This window comes from Chrysochloris asiatica, unplaced genomic scaffold (assembly GCF_000296735.1).
Source record: "Chrysochloris asiatica unplaced genomic scaffold, ChrAsi1.0 scaffold00241, whole genome shotgun sequence".
Classification (NCBI taxonomy): Eukaryota; Metazoa; Chordata; class Mammalia; order Afrosoricida; family Chrysochloridae; genus Chrysochloris; species Chrysochloris asiatica.
Genome location: NW_006408759.1, coordinates 1860079 through 1878492, shown reverse-complemented (window position 1 = coordinate 1878492; position 18414 = coordinate 1860079). Strand labels below are relative to the sequence as shown.

Sequence of the window (18414 nt, the reverse complement as noted above, 5' to 3'; positions counted from 1 at the left end):
AGAAGCCTTACACATGAAAAGTTCATTGTTTAGCAAAGCGATGATGAATGTCCCCTTGGTTGGCAAAGCCACAAGGGGTATTTCATGCAGGGCCCCGCAGTTTCTAGCTTTTCCTTGGAAAAATAGTTTATTTCTGATTTCCTTTTAAGAAGTTTTAGAAAATCTTGCATAATCACTGGATACTTCTTAGTAGTAACAAAATATAAAATATATTTTAAACAAACCTCAAGTTATAATAGCTGCCTTTCACATTAACATTAACTTTCACACCATATTCAATCTTATGTAGTTATAAAAGTTGTTTTTTACATTAACAATAAGTTTTAACATTAGACATAACCACACTGGCTAGGGTTTTAGCAATTCAAGCTTGGGATTGTGAGAAACATTCCATGTGGTTTTAGTCAAGGACATTAAGGCCTTTAGAAAGCTGTTTTGAGACAGTCAAGGGCGGCGGGAGCTTAAGAACAGAAGTAAAAATTTGATTAGAGGTTTTGAGAAATTGTTAGTATAAGAGAATTGCTGCTTTGTTCTTAACTATGAAATTTTAGGGTACTTTTACGTTCTTGCTTTAATTGTTAAATCAATTATATGTATGACCAGTTATAGTAAAAATTACATTTTTGATTGTGAGTTGTAATTAATGAATCTATAGAAAGTAATAAATGTTGGTAAAGTTAGAAGTTAAGATGTAGAACTTTGTTTAAAATTAACCTGACATTTAAAGAGGATTAGAGAAAAACAAATCAAGGCCAAACTAGACCTTTTAGGGAGGATTAGAGAGAAACAGAGTCGCTCAAAGAAGGCAGTCATTATCAGAGTGGCTAGGGAGTGTAGAGATGCAGGAATGTTTGATGACCTTGTGTTCCTCTTGTACCTTTGATGTAAGAATATAATATTTGATTGATTTGTAACTGCTTGTATGTGACTATTTTGAGATCATAGTATATTCTAAATGGGATATAAGAAGCAAAAATTTTTTAAGTAAAGAGAGTCATCATTACCATCATCTGCCTGAGACTCAAAATGACCCATTGAGTCCATATAACTCATTCCGCCGACTCCACATCCTCCCTCGAGAGCCTCCTAATAATTTGTTGAGGCTGGTCCCCGGCAATAGATCCTTTGCCATTGAATCAATTCTGACTCATAGTGACGCTACAGCACAGAGCAGAATTGCCCTATAGCGTTTCCAAGGCTGTTCTGGTGCGGCGCTGTAGGATAATGTACTGGATCACAAGGTTGGTTTGAACCGCAAGGTTCAAAGCCTCTCCTCAGAAACCCTACACAGAGTCACTATGAATCAGAAACAACTCAACAGCATTTAACAACAACAAACCTTTACCAAAGCAGACTGCCACATCTTTCCCACGCAAAACAGCTGGTGAGTTTGAACTGCCAACCTGTCTATTAGGAGATAACCACTTAACCACTGCACCACCAGGGTTCCTTAGTTTATGTAGATAATCCACATTTAAGGAGGTAGAGCACAACTCTATTCCGTGTAAGTGTGTGCTACATACAATAACTGTCTTCCAAAGAGTTGCAGTATGGAAAGGGAAAAACTGTACAGTGGAGACGGCTGACCAACCAGTCAGGCTACGGTCAGGTAATAAGATAAGCATCAGCAGTAATAAGTCACATGAATAGTATGAATCTGTAGTATGATTATGATGGAAAGACAATGGCACTTTATCTAGGTGGTCTCCCTCCGGTAAACACATTACTCCAGACTGGTGCTGGTGATGTGCCATTGAGTTGGTTCCAAATCATAGCAACCCTGTATAGGACTTCCAAAGCTATAAATCTTTACAGGAGCCAAAGGCCACATCTTTCTCCTGAGGAGCAACTGGTAGATTCAAACTGCTGACCTTGCGGTTAGCAGCCCAGTTCATAACCCACAATGCTAGCAGGGTTTCTTTACCCCAGACTAACCAGGAGAAAACATCAGACAAAGCCTCAGATGCAGACTGTCCCTCAGTTGGGTTAAGGTCAGCACATAAATTTGAGAAACCATTGTAACCCAGAGGACCCTAAGGAGACACAAGGACTGAAGGCAATGTGGTATCCCAGAATGGAATTATGGAACAAAAAAAAGGGCATCAGGAAATCTGAATAACATACGCTGTTATTAGATGCCATCAGGCCACTTTTCAACTTATGGTGACCCCATGGGACAAGATAGAATTGCTCCATAGGGTTTTTCTAGGCTGAAGTGGTGTACGGGTTATGAGTCGGGCTGCTAATCTCAAGCTCAGCAGTTTAAAACTACCAGCTGTTCTGCAGGAGAAAGATGAGGCTTTCTGCTCCCATAAAGCCTTACGGCCTCAGAAACCCTATATAGGGTCACTGTGAGTCACAATTGACTCCATGGCACATAATCACCACCACAAATTTTTTCTGAGAAGGAGCCCAAGGTAGCGTAGTGGGTTTCAAGTTGAGCTGCTACCCAGTCAGCAGTATGAATCGACCAGTCACTGCCACAGGGGAAAGATGACGTTTTCTGCTTCTGTAAAGATTTACAGCCTCGAAGACCCTACACAGGATCATTATGAGTTGGAACCAACTTGATGGCATAAACAACCACCACCACTACCAATCTTTTTAAGAGGAAGACCCTCAACAAGATGGACTGACACAGTGGCTGCAACAGTGGGCTCAGTCACAACAACAACTGTGAGGATGGCACAGGACTGAGCAGTGTTTTGTTCTGTTGTACACAGTCACAACAGCATCTAATAACTAATAACAATCTTTACAGTAACAGAATGCCAGCTCTTTCTCCCATAGAAGCAAAGACATTTGGGCAGCTTGCAAAACCACCAATCTCTTGATTAAGCAGCTGAGTGCTTAACCCTTGCAACATCAAGACTCCTTTGAATAAATTATGGACTTATTTTACATTGATAATAATGTATCAAATACTGGCTAATGGTAACAAACATATCAAATGATAGGAAACGCTAGAAATAGTGAAAATTGGGTGTAGGAGGTACAGAAACCCTCTCTGCACTGTCTTCACAATAATTCTGTAAACCGAAAACTGTTCCATAATATACAGTTACTAACGAAGTATCACTGGGAAGGCTTCTAGATGTGCTCCATGCTTGCAATGAACAAAAAGCCAAATGCAGTTAAGACTTAGTCCATAAGCATGAGATTAAATCTATTAACTTCTTCCATAAGCCCATTTTTTCCATGAAATTTTTGAAGCCCCCTTGTATGTACACATTGCTATTGTCATTAAGTGCCGAGTCAGTTCCATCTCATAGTGACCTTATGTAGGGTTTCTGAGGAGCGGCTGATGAATTTGAATCACCCGCCTTTCAGTTCAAACTGACCTTGGGGACAAATGCATCATCCTTAGGGGCAAGTGCAGTGCCACACCAGGTCTCCGTATATTCACATACATACATATGTACTTATGTGTATATACCAATATTAATAAACATAAAACATTATGTTTACATTTCTTTCTTTACACATTATTGATACACCATAAAAATTTTTTTTGTTGTTATTCATTGTTGACAAATGACAATCCATGATACATATTGGTGGTGGTGGTTATGTGCTGTGGAGTCAGTTCCAACTCCTAGCAACCCTGCAAAGGGTTTCCGAGGCTGTAAATCTTTACGAGAGCAGAAAGCCTCATCGTTCTCCCTCAGAACAGCTGGTAGTTTTGAACTCCTGACCATAAGGTTAGCAGCCCAACTCATAACCACTATGCTACCAGAGCTCCTTATGATATATATTATAACCTGCTTTTTCCTTTCAATAAAAAAAAATTATCAGGCGTTGTTGTCAAGTATCTATCATGAAGTTGGTTCCAATTTATAGCAATCCTGTGAAGGGTTTCCGAAGCTATAAATCTTTCCTGGATCAGAAAGGCTTATCTTTTTCCCTAAGCGGCTGGTGGGTTCGAACCTCCAACCTTGTGGTTCGCAGTCCAGTGCTTATCCTACAGAACTACCGTGCTGTCAAAATACTGGAGAGACTGTCCAATACAAGAACAAAGAATATATTTCATGTCTCTTACTATTTTCACAATGTTCTGTTTTGTTATGGTTGTTAAATGTCGTTGAGTCAGTTCCAACTCATAGCAACCCTGTGTGGGGTTTCCAATTAGTATACCTTCCAATTTCTGGGAAATTAGGGCTAATATGAAGAAAACTGATCATGGATATAAAAAAAATGTCAAGTGTTGGAGGAAACAAACCCAGTATCAGCAAGTTAAAAGAATTATAACTTACAAAATTTAAACAACTGCATAGTTGAGTATTATTTAATCTATATATTACAGCTGCCCTAATAGATTGAATTTAAAGAGCAGAGTAAAAACGAGACAAGTTAGGTATCTTGTTTAACTATGTATATCTGGAATTATAATACATGAATGTAGATAAATCAGAAACCAGGAACAATGCTAATGAAACATTAACTATGGATTACTGTTGAACAATGACTTGCCTGCTCCCCCACTGTATCTGATGACAAGTCCACTTTCAAAGACTATTTAGAACAGGGCTAGTGTACTTTTTCTCAGTTCTGTACATTGTTTCTTTCTCACTTCCTCTACTTTTACATCAATAGGCTGCTTTAGGGAAACAATCTTTTCAAAAACACAGGGACCAACTTATTTCAATACTCAAAAAATATAATGCTAGCCACAAACTAATGTGCACAACAAAATAGCACTGTAATGTCTTCAGGTAAACCTTTAGGATCCTAACAATAAGTGTTGTCTTAGTAAATGCAGTCTTTTTACCAAGATAAAATGGCCAAAGACATTGGTTGCAAACACCTCCTGAAGCCCATCAGCGGTGACTTTGTCTTGCTGGGTCAGCAGTCCTTCAGCTGTGGAGAACACATGAATCACGTTTCTGAAAGAGCAGAGGACAACTGAATGACATTTTTTAAAGCTGTTTTAACTGAATATACTGAAAGATACCAAAGGAAAACATTACATGTTCCTTGATTCTCTAATTACAAGACTGATATACAGCCAATCTTCATTATTCCCAAACTTTGTACCTGCCTATTTGGCTACTTGTTAAAATTAACTTGTAACCCCCAAATCGGTACTTGGGGTATTTCCACAGGCATGAGTTAAGTGCAGAGCATCACAGGTCTTAGTCAATAGCGGGCATATTCCCAGCCGAGGTCAAATAAGGCTAGTGTGGTATTTGCCAATCTGCGTTCACAGGGCCTTTATAGAACATAGCTACCACAAGTAACAGTAATTTATTTCTCAGACTGGGTGGTTGTGAATATTCCATATGAGCTATTGTGCCCCATATAGTGCTTAAATGTAGTATGAAATGCTTTATTTCCCCCTCCACTACACACCATTAACAGAAACCCGAGTCTCTCAAAAATCTCTTATCCCTCTCTCCTAATCAATTTACAGGTATTTTTCGGAGGGAATAAAAGCTATGCCAAGGAGAAAAAGTCTTCCCCTAAACAGATGTTTAGCTGTTGAACAAAATTAAACATTTCTTTTATTACTGGGATTTCTTGAAGCATCAAAACGTACTAATATTTTGCTGTAGATCAACTAGGTAGTTTTAGAACACTGGGTTCTTTCTGTTTTGGGTCACTAGAAGACAAGCAAAGTGAAAGTAGTGGTGTAGTATATAGCATGCAATAGGAGTTGGACTATCTGTTGATGAGCAACTATACTGGATTGGAAAATAAAATTCATTTCTTAGCAAGGGTTGTGGTTACCACTTTGGAAAGCCATTACATTAATGTATACTGAGAATCTCCCAGGAAACTATTTAGTCCTCGGTTATTTCTCCAGCCTACTGATCAGAGCACTTGGCATACAATTGGGAAATGTTGCCTAAAGTAACTTTCTGGGTATTGGGGTATCACTATGAACTCCGTCCTAAATTTGAAATGTTCTTGCTAATGGACACATTCAGACAATCCGATACCTGACCTTCTGAAATACCCATCCACTTGGGGTGTGTCCCAGAGACCCAGAACAACTCATGACTTGGAGAGTTCCCCACAAAAGATGCTTGTCTCCTATAACATGACAGCAAATCTCCTTCCTATGACTTTATCCTTCTCAACATGCTCACTTTTCATTGTCCAAACTGAATGTTATTGCTGTTAAGCGCCAATGAGTCAGTTCCAACTCACAGCAACCCTGTTCAGGGTTTCCAAGAAGTGGCTGGTGAATCTGAAGCACTGACCCTGCAATTAGCAGCTCAGTGCTTATCTGAGAAGGCCATGCCAAGACCAAGGACAAAACTAGCAAGAAAATCAAAGACCTCGCCTCCAGTCAGTTCAGCTAAAAATTAGAAGTTACCTTGAGAAGATGCTAGACAAAAGTGCTCTGATATTCAGCTGTGGGTTAGGCATGATTCCAGCATTGAAATACACATAGTCTAATCTTTGAAACCTGCAAGAAAAACACCAAGATAAGGTTGTAAGTGCTTCTACTACTACTAGAACAAAGGTGACCTAGGTCTTCTCTGGTTAATATTCTTCCAGTTCTGCCCTTCAGATTAGGTACAATGACAATTCTGTCTATTAAGCCCACTCTCTGGTTTTAGCAAAGTTTTTTGTTGTTGTCATTTGTTTCCTTTTACTTCATGTCCTCCCCTAGTTGAAAACAGTTTGTGTATTATTGGCATTCATCTGCTCTTACCTTTTAATGCTGAAACATCAAGAAATCTAGTAAAGCAAGAAATCTACCTGGAAACCATCCGTACTACCTGGAAACCATCCGTACTCCTAGGCAGGTGCTGTCTATCACAATGATAAAAACTCACATGCACACAATAAGGTTCAAAAGGTGCATCTCATTACCAAGGTACTCTCTGTAAGCTTTCTTTAGGCCACTTGTCAGGAGGCGAATTGTGAACCGCTGACATGAGTGGGCTTTTTCCATTTTAAATCTGTTGTTGTCCTTGAGGTGATGTAGAATCCATTCAGACTCAGCAACCCCATACACAAAAGGAAATATCACCTGATCTTGAGTCATCCTCAAGTGTGAGGACACACTGAGCTGCTGGCCAAAACGTAGGAGGTTTGAGGTCACCCAGAGGCATCTTAAGAGAAAGGCTTGGTTACTTCCAGTATGTCTAGGAAAAGTGGGAGCCATCGAAAATGTAATGGAACGCGTAAAGATCAATATCCTAGGCATCAGTGAGCTGAAATGGGCAGGTATTAGTCATTTCAAATCATACACTCGTACGATTTAATATGCTTGTTGTTGTTAAGTACCTTGAAGCCAATTCTGACTTATAACAACCCTGTATAGGGTTTCCAAGGAGCAGCTGCTGGGTTTGAACCACTGACTTTGTGGTTAGTAGTCCAGTGCTTATCCTACAATTGTTGTGTTGTTAAGTGCCATCGAGTCAGTTCTGACCCACAGTGACCCTCTATAGGTTAACCTCCAACCCTGCAGTTCAAACTAACTTTGCAGTTAGGCACATGAACCCACAGTGCCACACGTGAACTCCTACAACGCAACAGGGAAAATTCAAGAGAAATAATATCACATAAATTGTCAAAAAGAACAATTCAAGATCTATCTTGAAGTACAATGATTTTAAACTTACATAAGCCTCAGTCTATGTGCATGCTTTTAATAGGGTCAAGGCAGGAGAAGCCTATTGCCATGATACTCTCAGACACCATGAATATCCAGAATATCTCCTAGGATTTTATGTACCACACGGGTCTTTGTGTTTGTTCACCTAGGATAATAAGGGCAATAGTGACCAATCATGGATCTTAAAATACATATAAAGCTACATACAAAACTTGTGATGATGGCCCAGGCCCAGGCAGTGGTTTGTTCTGTTGTATACTGGGTCACTGTGAGTCAGACCCAACTCCATAGCACCTAAACAACAACAACAGGGAATGTGGAACATATCAGAGTTTATATAAAACTGGAACCTAGAAAATCATGTGAGTGTTTTAGAAAGATGATTTGGCAGAAAACTCTAGGAAAAATCAGGAGTAGAGACCGAAACCACATTCCCAAAGGACTATGGTCATAACAAGAGGAGTCAGGTGAAAAAAGCTAGCTTTTACCTTTGCTTTATAGCTTGTTCATCTGGAGCAGGGAGAGGCAAATTAATGTATCTGTTGACATAAATAAAATGCAGATACAAAGTATTCTTCAGACAATGCCTTTAGCATGACACAAGGTCTTACTTGTTTCTGCTGTTTCATTTTACTCTCCATGGAAATAAAGTAGCTCCTTGTTTCTCAATGGCCCCTGTTACGAAAATCCTTGAACATTAATTATTCCAGAGAGTCCTAAGGCCCAACATAGATTAGTACAGAGTACTCCACTTTTCCTGATCATAAATTCTTCTGAGAATTTAAAATAATATGTTCTCTCTCGCCAGAAAAAGATGCATTGTGCCTCTATGTGCAATTCTGTGTACATTTTCAGGGTGTTGATACATCCAAAAATTCCATTCTTTCAAACAAGTATTTATCAAACGCCTATTATATGCCTAGGGTCTAGGAACAATCCAATCAATATAAACTCAAATGGCTTTCTTAAACAAATTTTTTATCTCAGTCTCAGTTTCTTCATTTGATGAATGTCAGCACCTGTCACACCTCCTTCATGAAGTTGTTCTACAAAGGAAAGATATTCAAGCTTCATTGAGATATCCCAGGAAATTACATTAGTGTCACATGAGGGTATAATCATAAATACTAAAGAAATCTGAGAAATAAGCATGCTCGTGATCGAGAAGGTGGCACAGAGAAGTAATGGGTTTCCTCTATAGTTTTCCTCAGCATAACTTCCTACCCTGTGACTATTCTTTTCAGAATTTCCTACCCTTTGTTATTTTATTAAATGTTATGTTGCACAATCCCATGAAATAAAACCCACCAACAAGAGGCATACCTTTGCTTGAGCTCCCTGGAGGCCCGGAACACTGACTGCAGGTTGCTAACATCCACCTGCACAATGCTGACCTCGACTGTGGGCTGAGAGGCCAGCAGATCAGCCCGGACAGCTTCTGCTTTGCCCATGTTCCTGCATGCCAAGCACAGGTGAAGCTCATCGTCTTCCTCCAGCAGACGCTTGCAGAGAGCTAAGCCGATGCCACTGAAAAGGACAATTCAATCACAGGATACACATGATATGGGATGGTGTGAGGTAGAAGCATTTCTCTCTGGTTCAGAAAACTAATCTGCCACTTTTAGTTCTGATCAAGAACTCAACCGGACAGAAAAGCTCAAAAGTTATTTAAGGTAGGGGAGGACACCCACACTCTAGCCACTTGCTCAGGACACTGTCCAGTTTGTGTTTCTCCCATTCTGCAAAAGTTCAGTGGCACAATAACTGGATTGCTAATGAAAGCTGTCCTTTACAATTTCTATTAATATAGAGTTTATCTTATGTCTGGTTTTCATTTTGTACTTATGTGGAGCTATAGGATAATACATTGGACCACAAGGTCATTTGAACCACAAGGTAGGCAGTTCAAACTCACCAGCCACTTCTCGGAAGTCCTATACAGTGGCCATGATGCCAAAAGGTGAAAGATTCCTTGCCTTTGATGAACTTAGATAGCAAAGTAGAACATGCAGATGATTTGCTATGAATCAGAACCGACTCGATGGTACTTCACAACAACAACATACCACTCATGAAAGTGATTCAATACCATCACCAGAAAGTGCTGAACATCTTACTAGCTGTTCACCATCTGCATGTTCTACTTTGCTATCTAAGTTCATCAAAGGCAAGGAATCTTTCACCTTTTGGCATCATGGCCACTGTCAGAAGCACCAGAAATCCTTGATAAGGGAACAGATGAATCTTTCAGGAAGAGACATCAGTAACATGGCAGGAGGTACAAGTTCCTCTCAACACTGTGATCAAGTATCCAATAAGATGAGAAAGAACTCTACTTGATTCTAAGTAAGAGGTAGGGACAGAATACTCGTATAATATGAGACAAGGACACGCACACACAGAGGGATGAGTACACCACTCAAAGATAAAAAACTACTAAGAAAGGATGATGAAACTGCACAGTAATTCAGGTCAAACTCATTTGGCTGACAGCAATGAATATGCCTGGGCAAGATGTTCTCTTCCAAGACTGAAGCTGATAAAGACAGACAGAATCCTTAAATAACATAGCACTATCATCTCTGGTAGCATAGTGGTTACGAATTGGGCTGCGAACCTCAAGGTCAGCAGTTCGAAACTACCAGCTGCTCCGCGGGAGGAAGATGAGGCGTTCTGCTCCCATTGAGATTAACACCCTCGGAAACCCTGTGCAGGGTCACTATGAGTCGGAAGTGACTCCACAGCACGTAACAACAACATCAGTAATCCAAACATTAGTATTGATCAAGCGACTCCTGTTACCACCTCCAGGGGGGGAGTTCCCCTCACATGGATGATGGCAAAGAGCGTATTAATACCTGCCATAAGGAGGCTGAGCAGCTCTAGGACATCAACCCACTCCACAGTTTGCAGGGGTCAGGGTCTCCAAGAAAGACATATATCACATCATTCCAAATGGAATAATGCTTTACTCCTATAGAGAAGGAGCAGAATGAAATCAGCTTCAATAGTGGGCACTGGCCCCAACTGGCCACCAGGTCTCACTATGCAGCCAGCAGACAGAAACGGCCTGCATGCATGCACCCCTCTTGTGTTACAGGCTGACTCCATTCCCTCTCAGCTCGGAATACATGTAACAGTGGGGTTGGCCAGGTGCCTTATACCTCACACACTTAGCTAAGCAGTTCCTGAAAATGTTTACATGTACTCAGGACAACTACTTGCCCCATAAAGGGAGTCAGCACATATTCACATCCCATCGAAGAAAACCAGGCCAAGGTCCTAAGTACAAGGTCCGTTTGTAGGTCACAGAGGAAAGCAGCAAGCTGTATGTGTTCAGACTGCCCCTTTCACATCTATGCTGTCAGCTCTGCCAACAGAACACACAAATGGGTACATTTTATTCATCCTTTCTTGAGAATAGTAGGCCTTTGACATAAATATATAACTGGACACATCATAGTATATAGTAAAGAAACACACACAAAAGCTTATCTGTCTACAGTACCTATTTGACCTAGCTTAGATGGCTTGATGATCAGAACTCCACTAGAGGAAGATAAAGAAGTTTGTTAAAGGAAGCAAGTGTAAATTGCTACGATTTGATGAACTTGACCTTTACTTATGGATGTAGTAATTCAAAATACCAACCAAGAGGGAAGGAGTCTACACATCAAGGATCAAGCTTATCCCCTAAGTACACAGGATTGACAGGGACAGGCAACTTAAACATTGACTACCTAAAACTGGGTCGGGGGACGCTATAAAGACACGAAGCAGCTAGCTTCCAAATTTTCAAAACGGAGTTTAGTTTCAGAGAGTGTGGGGGAAGGTAGAATCCCCACTGAATAGTTTTCATCTTGCCTAAATGGGTCTGGTAAAAAGAGATGGGCAGAGGATTCTTTTGATTCAATAGTGAATAACTGTTACCATGACTAACTGCGATTGTCACAACTGTAAAGGTAGAAGTTGTATAACAAAATGTGGGTAGGGAAGCATTCCAGGAACAGAGGACCCTAAGGCCATTAAGGGAGAAGAGTATGAGCTTAATGTGGGATCCTGACCAGAGAAGCAGCAACACCAGAGATGGAGGCAGAGATAATGACATGGAGAGATAGAGCAGCTGAGGACTCTAGACTCATGGAAAGAGAAAGGCTATGTGCTGGCAGGCAAGAGGCAGGCTTGCAGAATGTGCCCTTTGGTTGGTTAAATGATTATATATCCTGTGGGGCTTTTTGTGTACATTAAAAAAAAAAAAAGAAGGAATAGAGGCAAATAATGTTAACCGAAGGTGCATAGAGTCAATTGTAATTGTTGCAAAGAATTCAGAATAAAAGCTTTGAAAAAAAGTAATTAGACATAAATAAGAGGGGAAATGAAAAAGCTTATCTGCCTATTAAAGCACCTACAACATAGGAAACTCCACCACATGAGTTGTTAAGGTTGCTCAGGAAAGAACACACTCAAAACACCACCACTGCAGACACCTACCAAGCTGGCTTAGTTAATACACGGGGACTTCAAAGAGTTCATGGAGAATTTTTGTTATCTTTTAATTCCATGTTTCCACAAAGTTTTTGAAGGTTCCTTGTATAGACTTGGTTAAAGCAGAAGACAAGCCTGGCAATCGCCTTCCGAAAGGCCACAACTTTGAAAAACCTACAGAGCAGTTTTACTCTGCACATATGGGGTCTCCATAAGTCAGAGGCAACTCCCTGGGCAACTAACAACAAATGAAAGTGATTATTAACACCTCCTCTGTCTTAACTTCTCAAAAAGGTCATATGTAACTTAAAATCGGTTGTCCAGTTTCATCCGCCCCCACATTTTTCATGGAAGTGGTAAATGAGATGTAAAACAAACAAAAGAGGTTTAAGTGTTGTCAAAATAATGAATCCTGGAAAAATTATGAGCTGGCAATGAGCTGGTTGCAACCCCAACTATGCCTTAACAGGAAGTTACTTTTCTCTGGGTTTCTTAACAGTATATGCTAGGTGTCTGTCTAGCATTGGCTAGGTGCAAATGAAATATACTTTTCTACCCCCACACCTCACCTTACTCTAAACCAAAACCCGAAGTCGTGGAGTCAATTCTACTTATAGCGATGCTATGCTAGCGACCCTGTATAGGGTTTCCAAGAAGCAGCTGGTCGATTTGAACTGCCGATCTTGCAGTTTATATAGGGTCGCCATATAAGGTTTCCAAAACTGCAAACCTTTACGGGAGCAGACAGCCTCATCTTTCTTTTGCGGAGGGGCTGGTGGGTTTGAACCTCTAGCCTTATGATTAGTAGTCCAACTATATGGTTCTGTTATTGTTAAGTGCCACGGATTCGGTTCTTACTCACAGTATAGGGTTTCTGAGGAGCGGTAGGTGGGTTTGAACTGCCGACCTTGCAGATAGCAGTTCAGTGCATATACTACAATGTCACATCAGGACTGTTCGGAATGCTGAAATTTGACTCGCGGCAAGAATTCAACAGAAAATACCTGGAAACTGAGACATGATCCCAAAGGTCTGGACTGAACTGAGAGCCCTAAAGGCAATTAAGGGTTGAAGGAGGGATGGAGGTGAGATCCTCTAGCAAGTTCCCCTTTGCCTGATAACCAAAGTCCATCGCCACGACTTCCAGCACTTGCTGGCGCCCCAGTTTTTCTTTCTATTGTCATGTTTAATTCAAAGCGCCTCAAGTTACTGAGCACCTTCAGGGGCCGCCACAGGCCCCAGAAAACTGCGGCAAAGGGTCGAAATCGAGACCCCACTGGGAGAAGCCCGGGGACGGGTGCTCCCGGAGTGCTATCCAGGAAGGGTCGCCCAGGCCTGTACCTCTGGTTCCCTGGGATCCTTGAGCCATCCCGGCTCCGCGATCAAGTGGGAGAACTCACCTGCTCGCCCCGGTGACCAAAACCACCTTACGCATTGTCACACACTCAAACTCAAAACAGCAAAGCAGAAAGCACCCCCGATTTCCTGAAACTCTAAAAGCCGCGCAACCAGTCCAGCCCACCCTCGTACGCTCAATGTTCCATCCCAGGCCCACACAGGACCCGTCGCCTCCACCCCCCGAGCCCCGCCCTCCAAGCGCAGTCGGCCATACGCACGCCGAGCCCCGCCCAAGCGTGAGTGGACTGAGATAGTCCGAGGGGCGGAGCCGTGTGACGACACAGAGGCTCTAGCCAATCTCGACTTCCCTTTCCATGCGGGAGCGCCACTGTCTCACCCCGGCGTGCCTTGCTCTGCCTGCACTGGTGTTGGTCTGGGTGGGTCTGAGTGGTCAATAATCCGTGGAACGCATGTGTTCGCTACCCTGGCGACTTTTGGTGGCGCTTATTGCAGGAAGGCCACTGAATATTTACACCGAAACTAGATATTTCAGGGAAAAGTTTTGGCTTTATTGGGATTATCTAGTGAATTTCCCCTCCTTTTTGGATGTGTAGATTTTCTTCCTCTAAAGAATCTTCTATGGGCAGATGTACATTGATTTTATTTAGTATTGTAGGGGGAATCATACCTAAATTACCAGTATTGAAATTTTAGAATACAGCATGGGATCAGAGCGTTTGAAAATTTCATATGGCACTATGACACATCTCAAGCTATGCTGAATGACTGGTTTCATTTTTCCAGTCTGTCCCAGATAGATAGTGTGCTTTGGGGAAATGCAGTAAAAAACTGATTTTTTTTTTAGAACAGTATGCATAAAGCAAAAGATACATACATGCATACAAACCCTGTTTTTTATTATTAAACCGAACACACCCACTTTGATTAACATTGTATATAGGTCATACACCGAAATATTGAATGTACTTGAATCCACTTCATGATTTCTCATAGTTTTCATGCTTTATAAACAGCCATGATCCCTGAAAGATTGTTGTTTCATACTGTCAAGTAGGTTCCAATTCTGCACAACAGAGCAGAACACTGCCTGGTCCTGTGCCATCCTCACAATTGTTATGCTTGAGTCCATTGCTGCTGCCACTATGCCAATCCATCAAGTTGTGGGTCTTCCTCTTTTTCGCTGACCCTCTATTTTATCAAGCGTAACGTCCTTCTCCCATGGGAGAAAGATGGGGCTTTCTGCTCCTGTGAAGATTTAAAGCCTCGGAAACCCTATAAAGGGTCAGTATGAATCAGGACACACTCGAAGGCACATAATAACAACAACAAAGTTCTTCTCCAGTGACTGGTCCCTTCTGGCAAGATGCCCAAAGTATGAGAAACAAAGTTTGGCTATCCTGACTGCTAAGGAGCATTCTGACTGTGCTTCTAAGAACACAGATTTGTTTGTTCTTCTGGCAGTCCATGGTGCTTTTAATATTCTTTCCAATGCCATGACTGTAGTGTATCAATTCTTCTATGGTGTTCCTTATTCGCTATACAACTTTCACATACGTATGTTGTTGTTACTGTTAAGTACCGTGGAGTCGGTTCGGACTTACAGCGACCCTGCACAGGGTTTTCGAGGCTGTAAATCTTTACGGAAGCAAAATGCCTCATCTTTCTCCCACGGAACCGCTGGTAGTTTCCAACTGCTGACCTTATGAGGTGATCGAAAATACCATAGCTTGGGTCAGGTGCACCTTAGTCTTCTAATATCTTTGCTCTTTAAAAACTTTAAAGAGATCTTATGCAGCAAATTTGTCTAATGCAATATGTCTTTTGATTTCTTGACTGCTGCTTCCATGAGTGCTGATGGTAGATCCAAGCAAAATGAAGTCTGTGATAACTTAAATCTTTTCTCCATTTATCATGATGTTATTTATTGGTCCAGTGGTGAGGATTTTTGTTTTCTTTGCTTTAAGGTGCAACCCATACTATACCAAGAGCCGTCCATGATCTTTGATCTTCACCAGTAAGTATTTTAAGTCCTCTCCACTTTTAGCAAGCAAATTTGTTTAATCTGCATACCTGACGCATTATTCTTCATGTAATCCAGTTTCTCAAATTATTAGCTCAGCATACAGATTGAATAAATATAGTGAAAGAATGGAGTCCTGACGCATACCTTTCCTGATTTTAAACCATACAGTATCACCTTATTCTATTCAAATGACTCTTGGCCTATGTACAGATTTATTATGAGCACAATTAAGTGTGCTGAAATACCTATTCTTCCAAATGTTAGCCATTGCTTGTTATGATCCACACAGTCAAAAGCCTTTGCATCTCAAACACAAGTAAACAACTTTCTGGTAGTCTCTGCTTTCCACCAAGGTCCATGTGACAACAATAATATCCCTAGTTCCATGTCCTCTTCTGGATCTGGCTTAAATTGCTGTCAGTGTACTGTTGACTCTGTTTGTAAATTATCTTCAGCAAAATTTTACTTGCATGTGATAGTAATGATATTGTTCAATGATTTCTGCATTCTGTTCGGTCATTTTTCTTTGGCATAGGCACAGATTTGGATTTCTTCCAATTAGTTGGCCGGGTTAATGGTCTTCTAAATTTCTTGGCATAGATGAGTGAGTGTCTACAGTGCTGCATCTGTTTGTTGAAAGAGTGCAATTTATATTCTGTCGATTTCTGTAGTCTTGATTTGTCACCAGTGCCTTCAGTACAACAATACCTCTTACTTCAGTCCCATCAGATCTTTATCTATGTTACCTCTGGAAATGGTTGAACATCAACCATTTCTTTTTAGTACAGTGACTCTGTGTAAACCTTCAATCTTCTTTTGGTGTTTTCTGCATCATTCAATATCTTGTCCATAGAATCCTTCAATATTTCAAGTTGAGGCTTGAACATTTTCTTCAATTCTTTCAGCACAAGGAATGATGACTGCATTTTATTCCCTTTTGGCTTTCTAACTCCAGGTCTTTGTATCTTTCATTATACTACTTGACTTTGTCTTCTTAAGCTGCCCTTTGAATTTTTCTTTATAGCTCTTTGCTACTTCATTTCTTCCATTTGGTTTAGCATCACTACTCTGAAAAGCAAGTTTGGGAGTCTCTTCTGACACCCATTTTGTCTTTTCTTTCTTTCATGTCTTTTATATAACCTTTTGCTTTCTTTCTGTATGATGTTCTTGATGTCATCCCACAACTCTTCTGGTCTTTGCATCAAAACTGTTCTTGAGATGGTCTTTAAATTAAATTGGGATATGTTCAAGTTCATATTTTTCATTTTGTGGAAAATCTGAAGGAAAAACCCAAAACAAAAATGGAAGTATGATTGGCTACTACAAGAATAAGCAAGTTGCGGAGGGTAGAATCCCCACTGAGTGATTGTCATACTGTCTAGACAGGTCTGGTGAAAGGCGATAGGGACAAGACTCTCGTGATTCAGTAGTGAGTAATTGTTATCATGACTAATTATGATTGTCACAACTGTAAAGGTAAGTTTTGTAGCAAAGAGGGGAGAGTGATTGATCTTACAGTCCCGGAGTGGAGGACCCTGGGACCATCAAGGGAAAAGAGCAGGAATGGAGTGTGGGACCCTAACCAGACAAGCGGCAATGCCAGAGATGGAAGCAGAGATGATGACATGGAGAGACTGAGCAGCTGAGGGAATACAAGCAAATACTGTTGAGTGATGAAGCATGCAGGATATTATAATCATTGCAATGAAACGAATATGATTGTAATCATTGAAATGAAATGAATACAATAGGATGAGTATAAAACTGATGTTCCCCCATGTAAACTATCACTTATTTCACAATAAAAATCCTGGAGAAGCACATCCTTGTTAAAATGGAGGGCCATTGAAAATGAGGAACATCCCCAATGAGATGATTAACACAGTAACTGCAACAAGGAGCTGAAACATAACAATTGTGAGAATAGCACAGAACAGGGCAGTGTTTTGGTCTGTTGCACATACGGTCGCTATGAGCTGGAAACAACTATACAATACTTAACAATAAAAACAGTTTACTCCGATTTTTTTCTTTCATGATATTATACTTTAAATTTTTACATTTAGGTCTTTGATCCATCATGAGTTTGTTTTTGTATATGGTGTGAGGTATGGATCCTGTTTCATTTTTGTGCAAATGGATGTTCAGTTTTGCCAGCACCATTTGTTAAAGAGAATATCTCTTCAGATGTAATGGACTTTGGTGCTTTCTCAAAAGTCAGCTCTCCATATGTCAATGAATTTACTTAGGGGTTCTTAGTTGTTTTACACTGGTCTATGTGTCTGGCATTATACCAATATCCTTGTTTTTGTCATTGTAACGTGGCATTGAGTTAATTCCAACTCATAATGACCCTCTATAGGGTTTCCAAGGAGCAACTGGGGAGTTTGAATCACCAACCTTGTGATTCAAATTGACCTTGTGGTCCAGTGCTTATCCTACAGTGCCATGCTAGAATTCCATACAAGGCCTGCTTTAACTACTTTGATTATATAGCAGGTTTTGAAATCAAGAAGCATGAAGCATCCTACTTTGTTATTTTCCCATTATGCTTATAATCCATATAAGTTGGCAATAACTTTTTCCATCTTGTTAAAGACTGATGATGGAATCAGAATTGAGATTTCATAGTATCTGTAGATCCCAGACAGCAAAGCCATTTGAACTGCAAGGTCGGTGGTTCAAGCTCACCAGCTTTTCCTCAGAAACCCTATACAGGGTCGCTATGGGTCAGAAATTTGGAAGACAACTATCTGGCCGATTGATTGGAAGAGATCCATATTTTTGCCCATTCCAAAGAGAGGTGACCCAACGGAATGCGGAAATCATCGGACAATCTCTTTGATAATCTCAAGCAAGTAAAGTTTTGCTAAAGGTAGTACAGAAACAGCTACAATCATACATTGACAGAGAACTTCCAGAGGTTCAAGCTGGATTCAGAAGAGGCCGTGGAACGAGGGATATCATTGCTGATGTC

General features: G+C 40.7%; 1 protein-coding gene across 1 annotated transcript in view; it reads right to left on the bottom strand.

Moving 5' to 3' along the window:
- The window catches only part of HSD17B7 (hydroxysteroid (17-beta) dehydrogenase 7), a 43619-nt gene extending 30124 nt beyond the window's left edge, over positions 1-13495 (bottom strand). The window contains exons 1-4 of the mRNA XM_006873427.1: positions 13456-13495; positions 8894-9097; positions 6320-6412; positions 4769-4883 (exon numbers count right to left, since the gene is read on the bottom strand). Of these exons, the coding sequence (XP_006873489.1) occupies positions 4769-4883; positions 6320-6412; positions 8894-9097; positions 13456-13490 (447 nt within the window). The 5' untranslated portion in view covers positions 13491-13495. The remainder of the gene's footprint in view (positions 1-4768; positions 4884-6319; positions 6413-8893; positions 9098-13455) is intronic.
- Positions 13496-18414: the final 4919 nt, after the last annotated feature.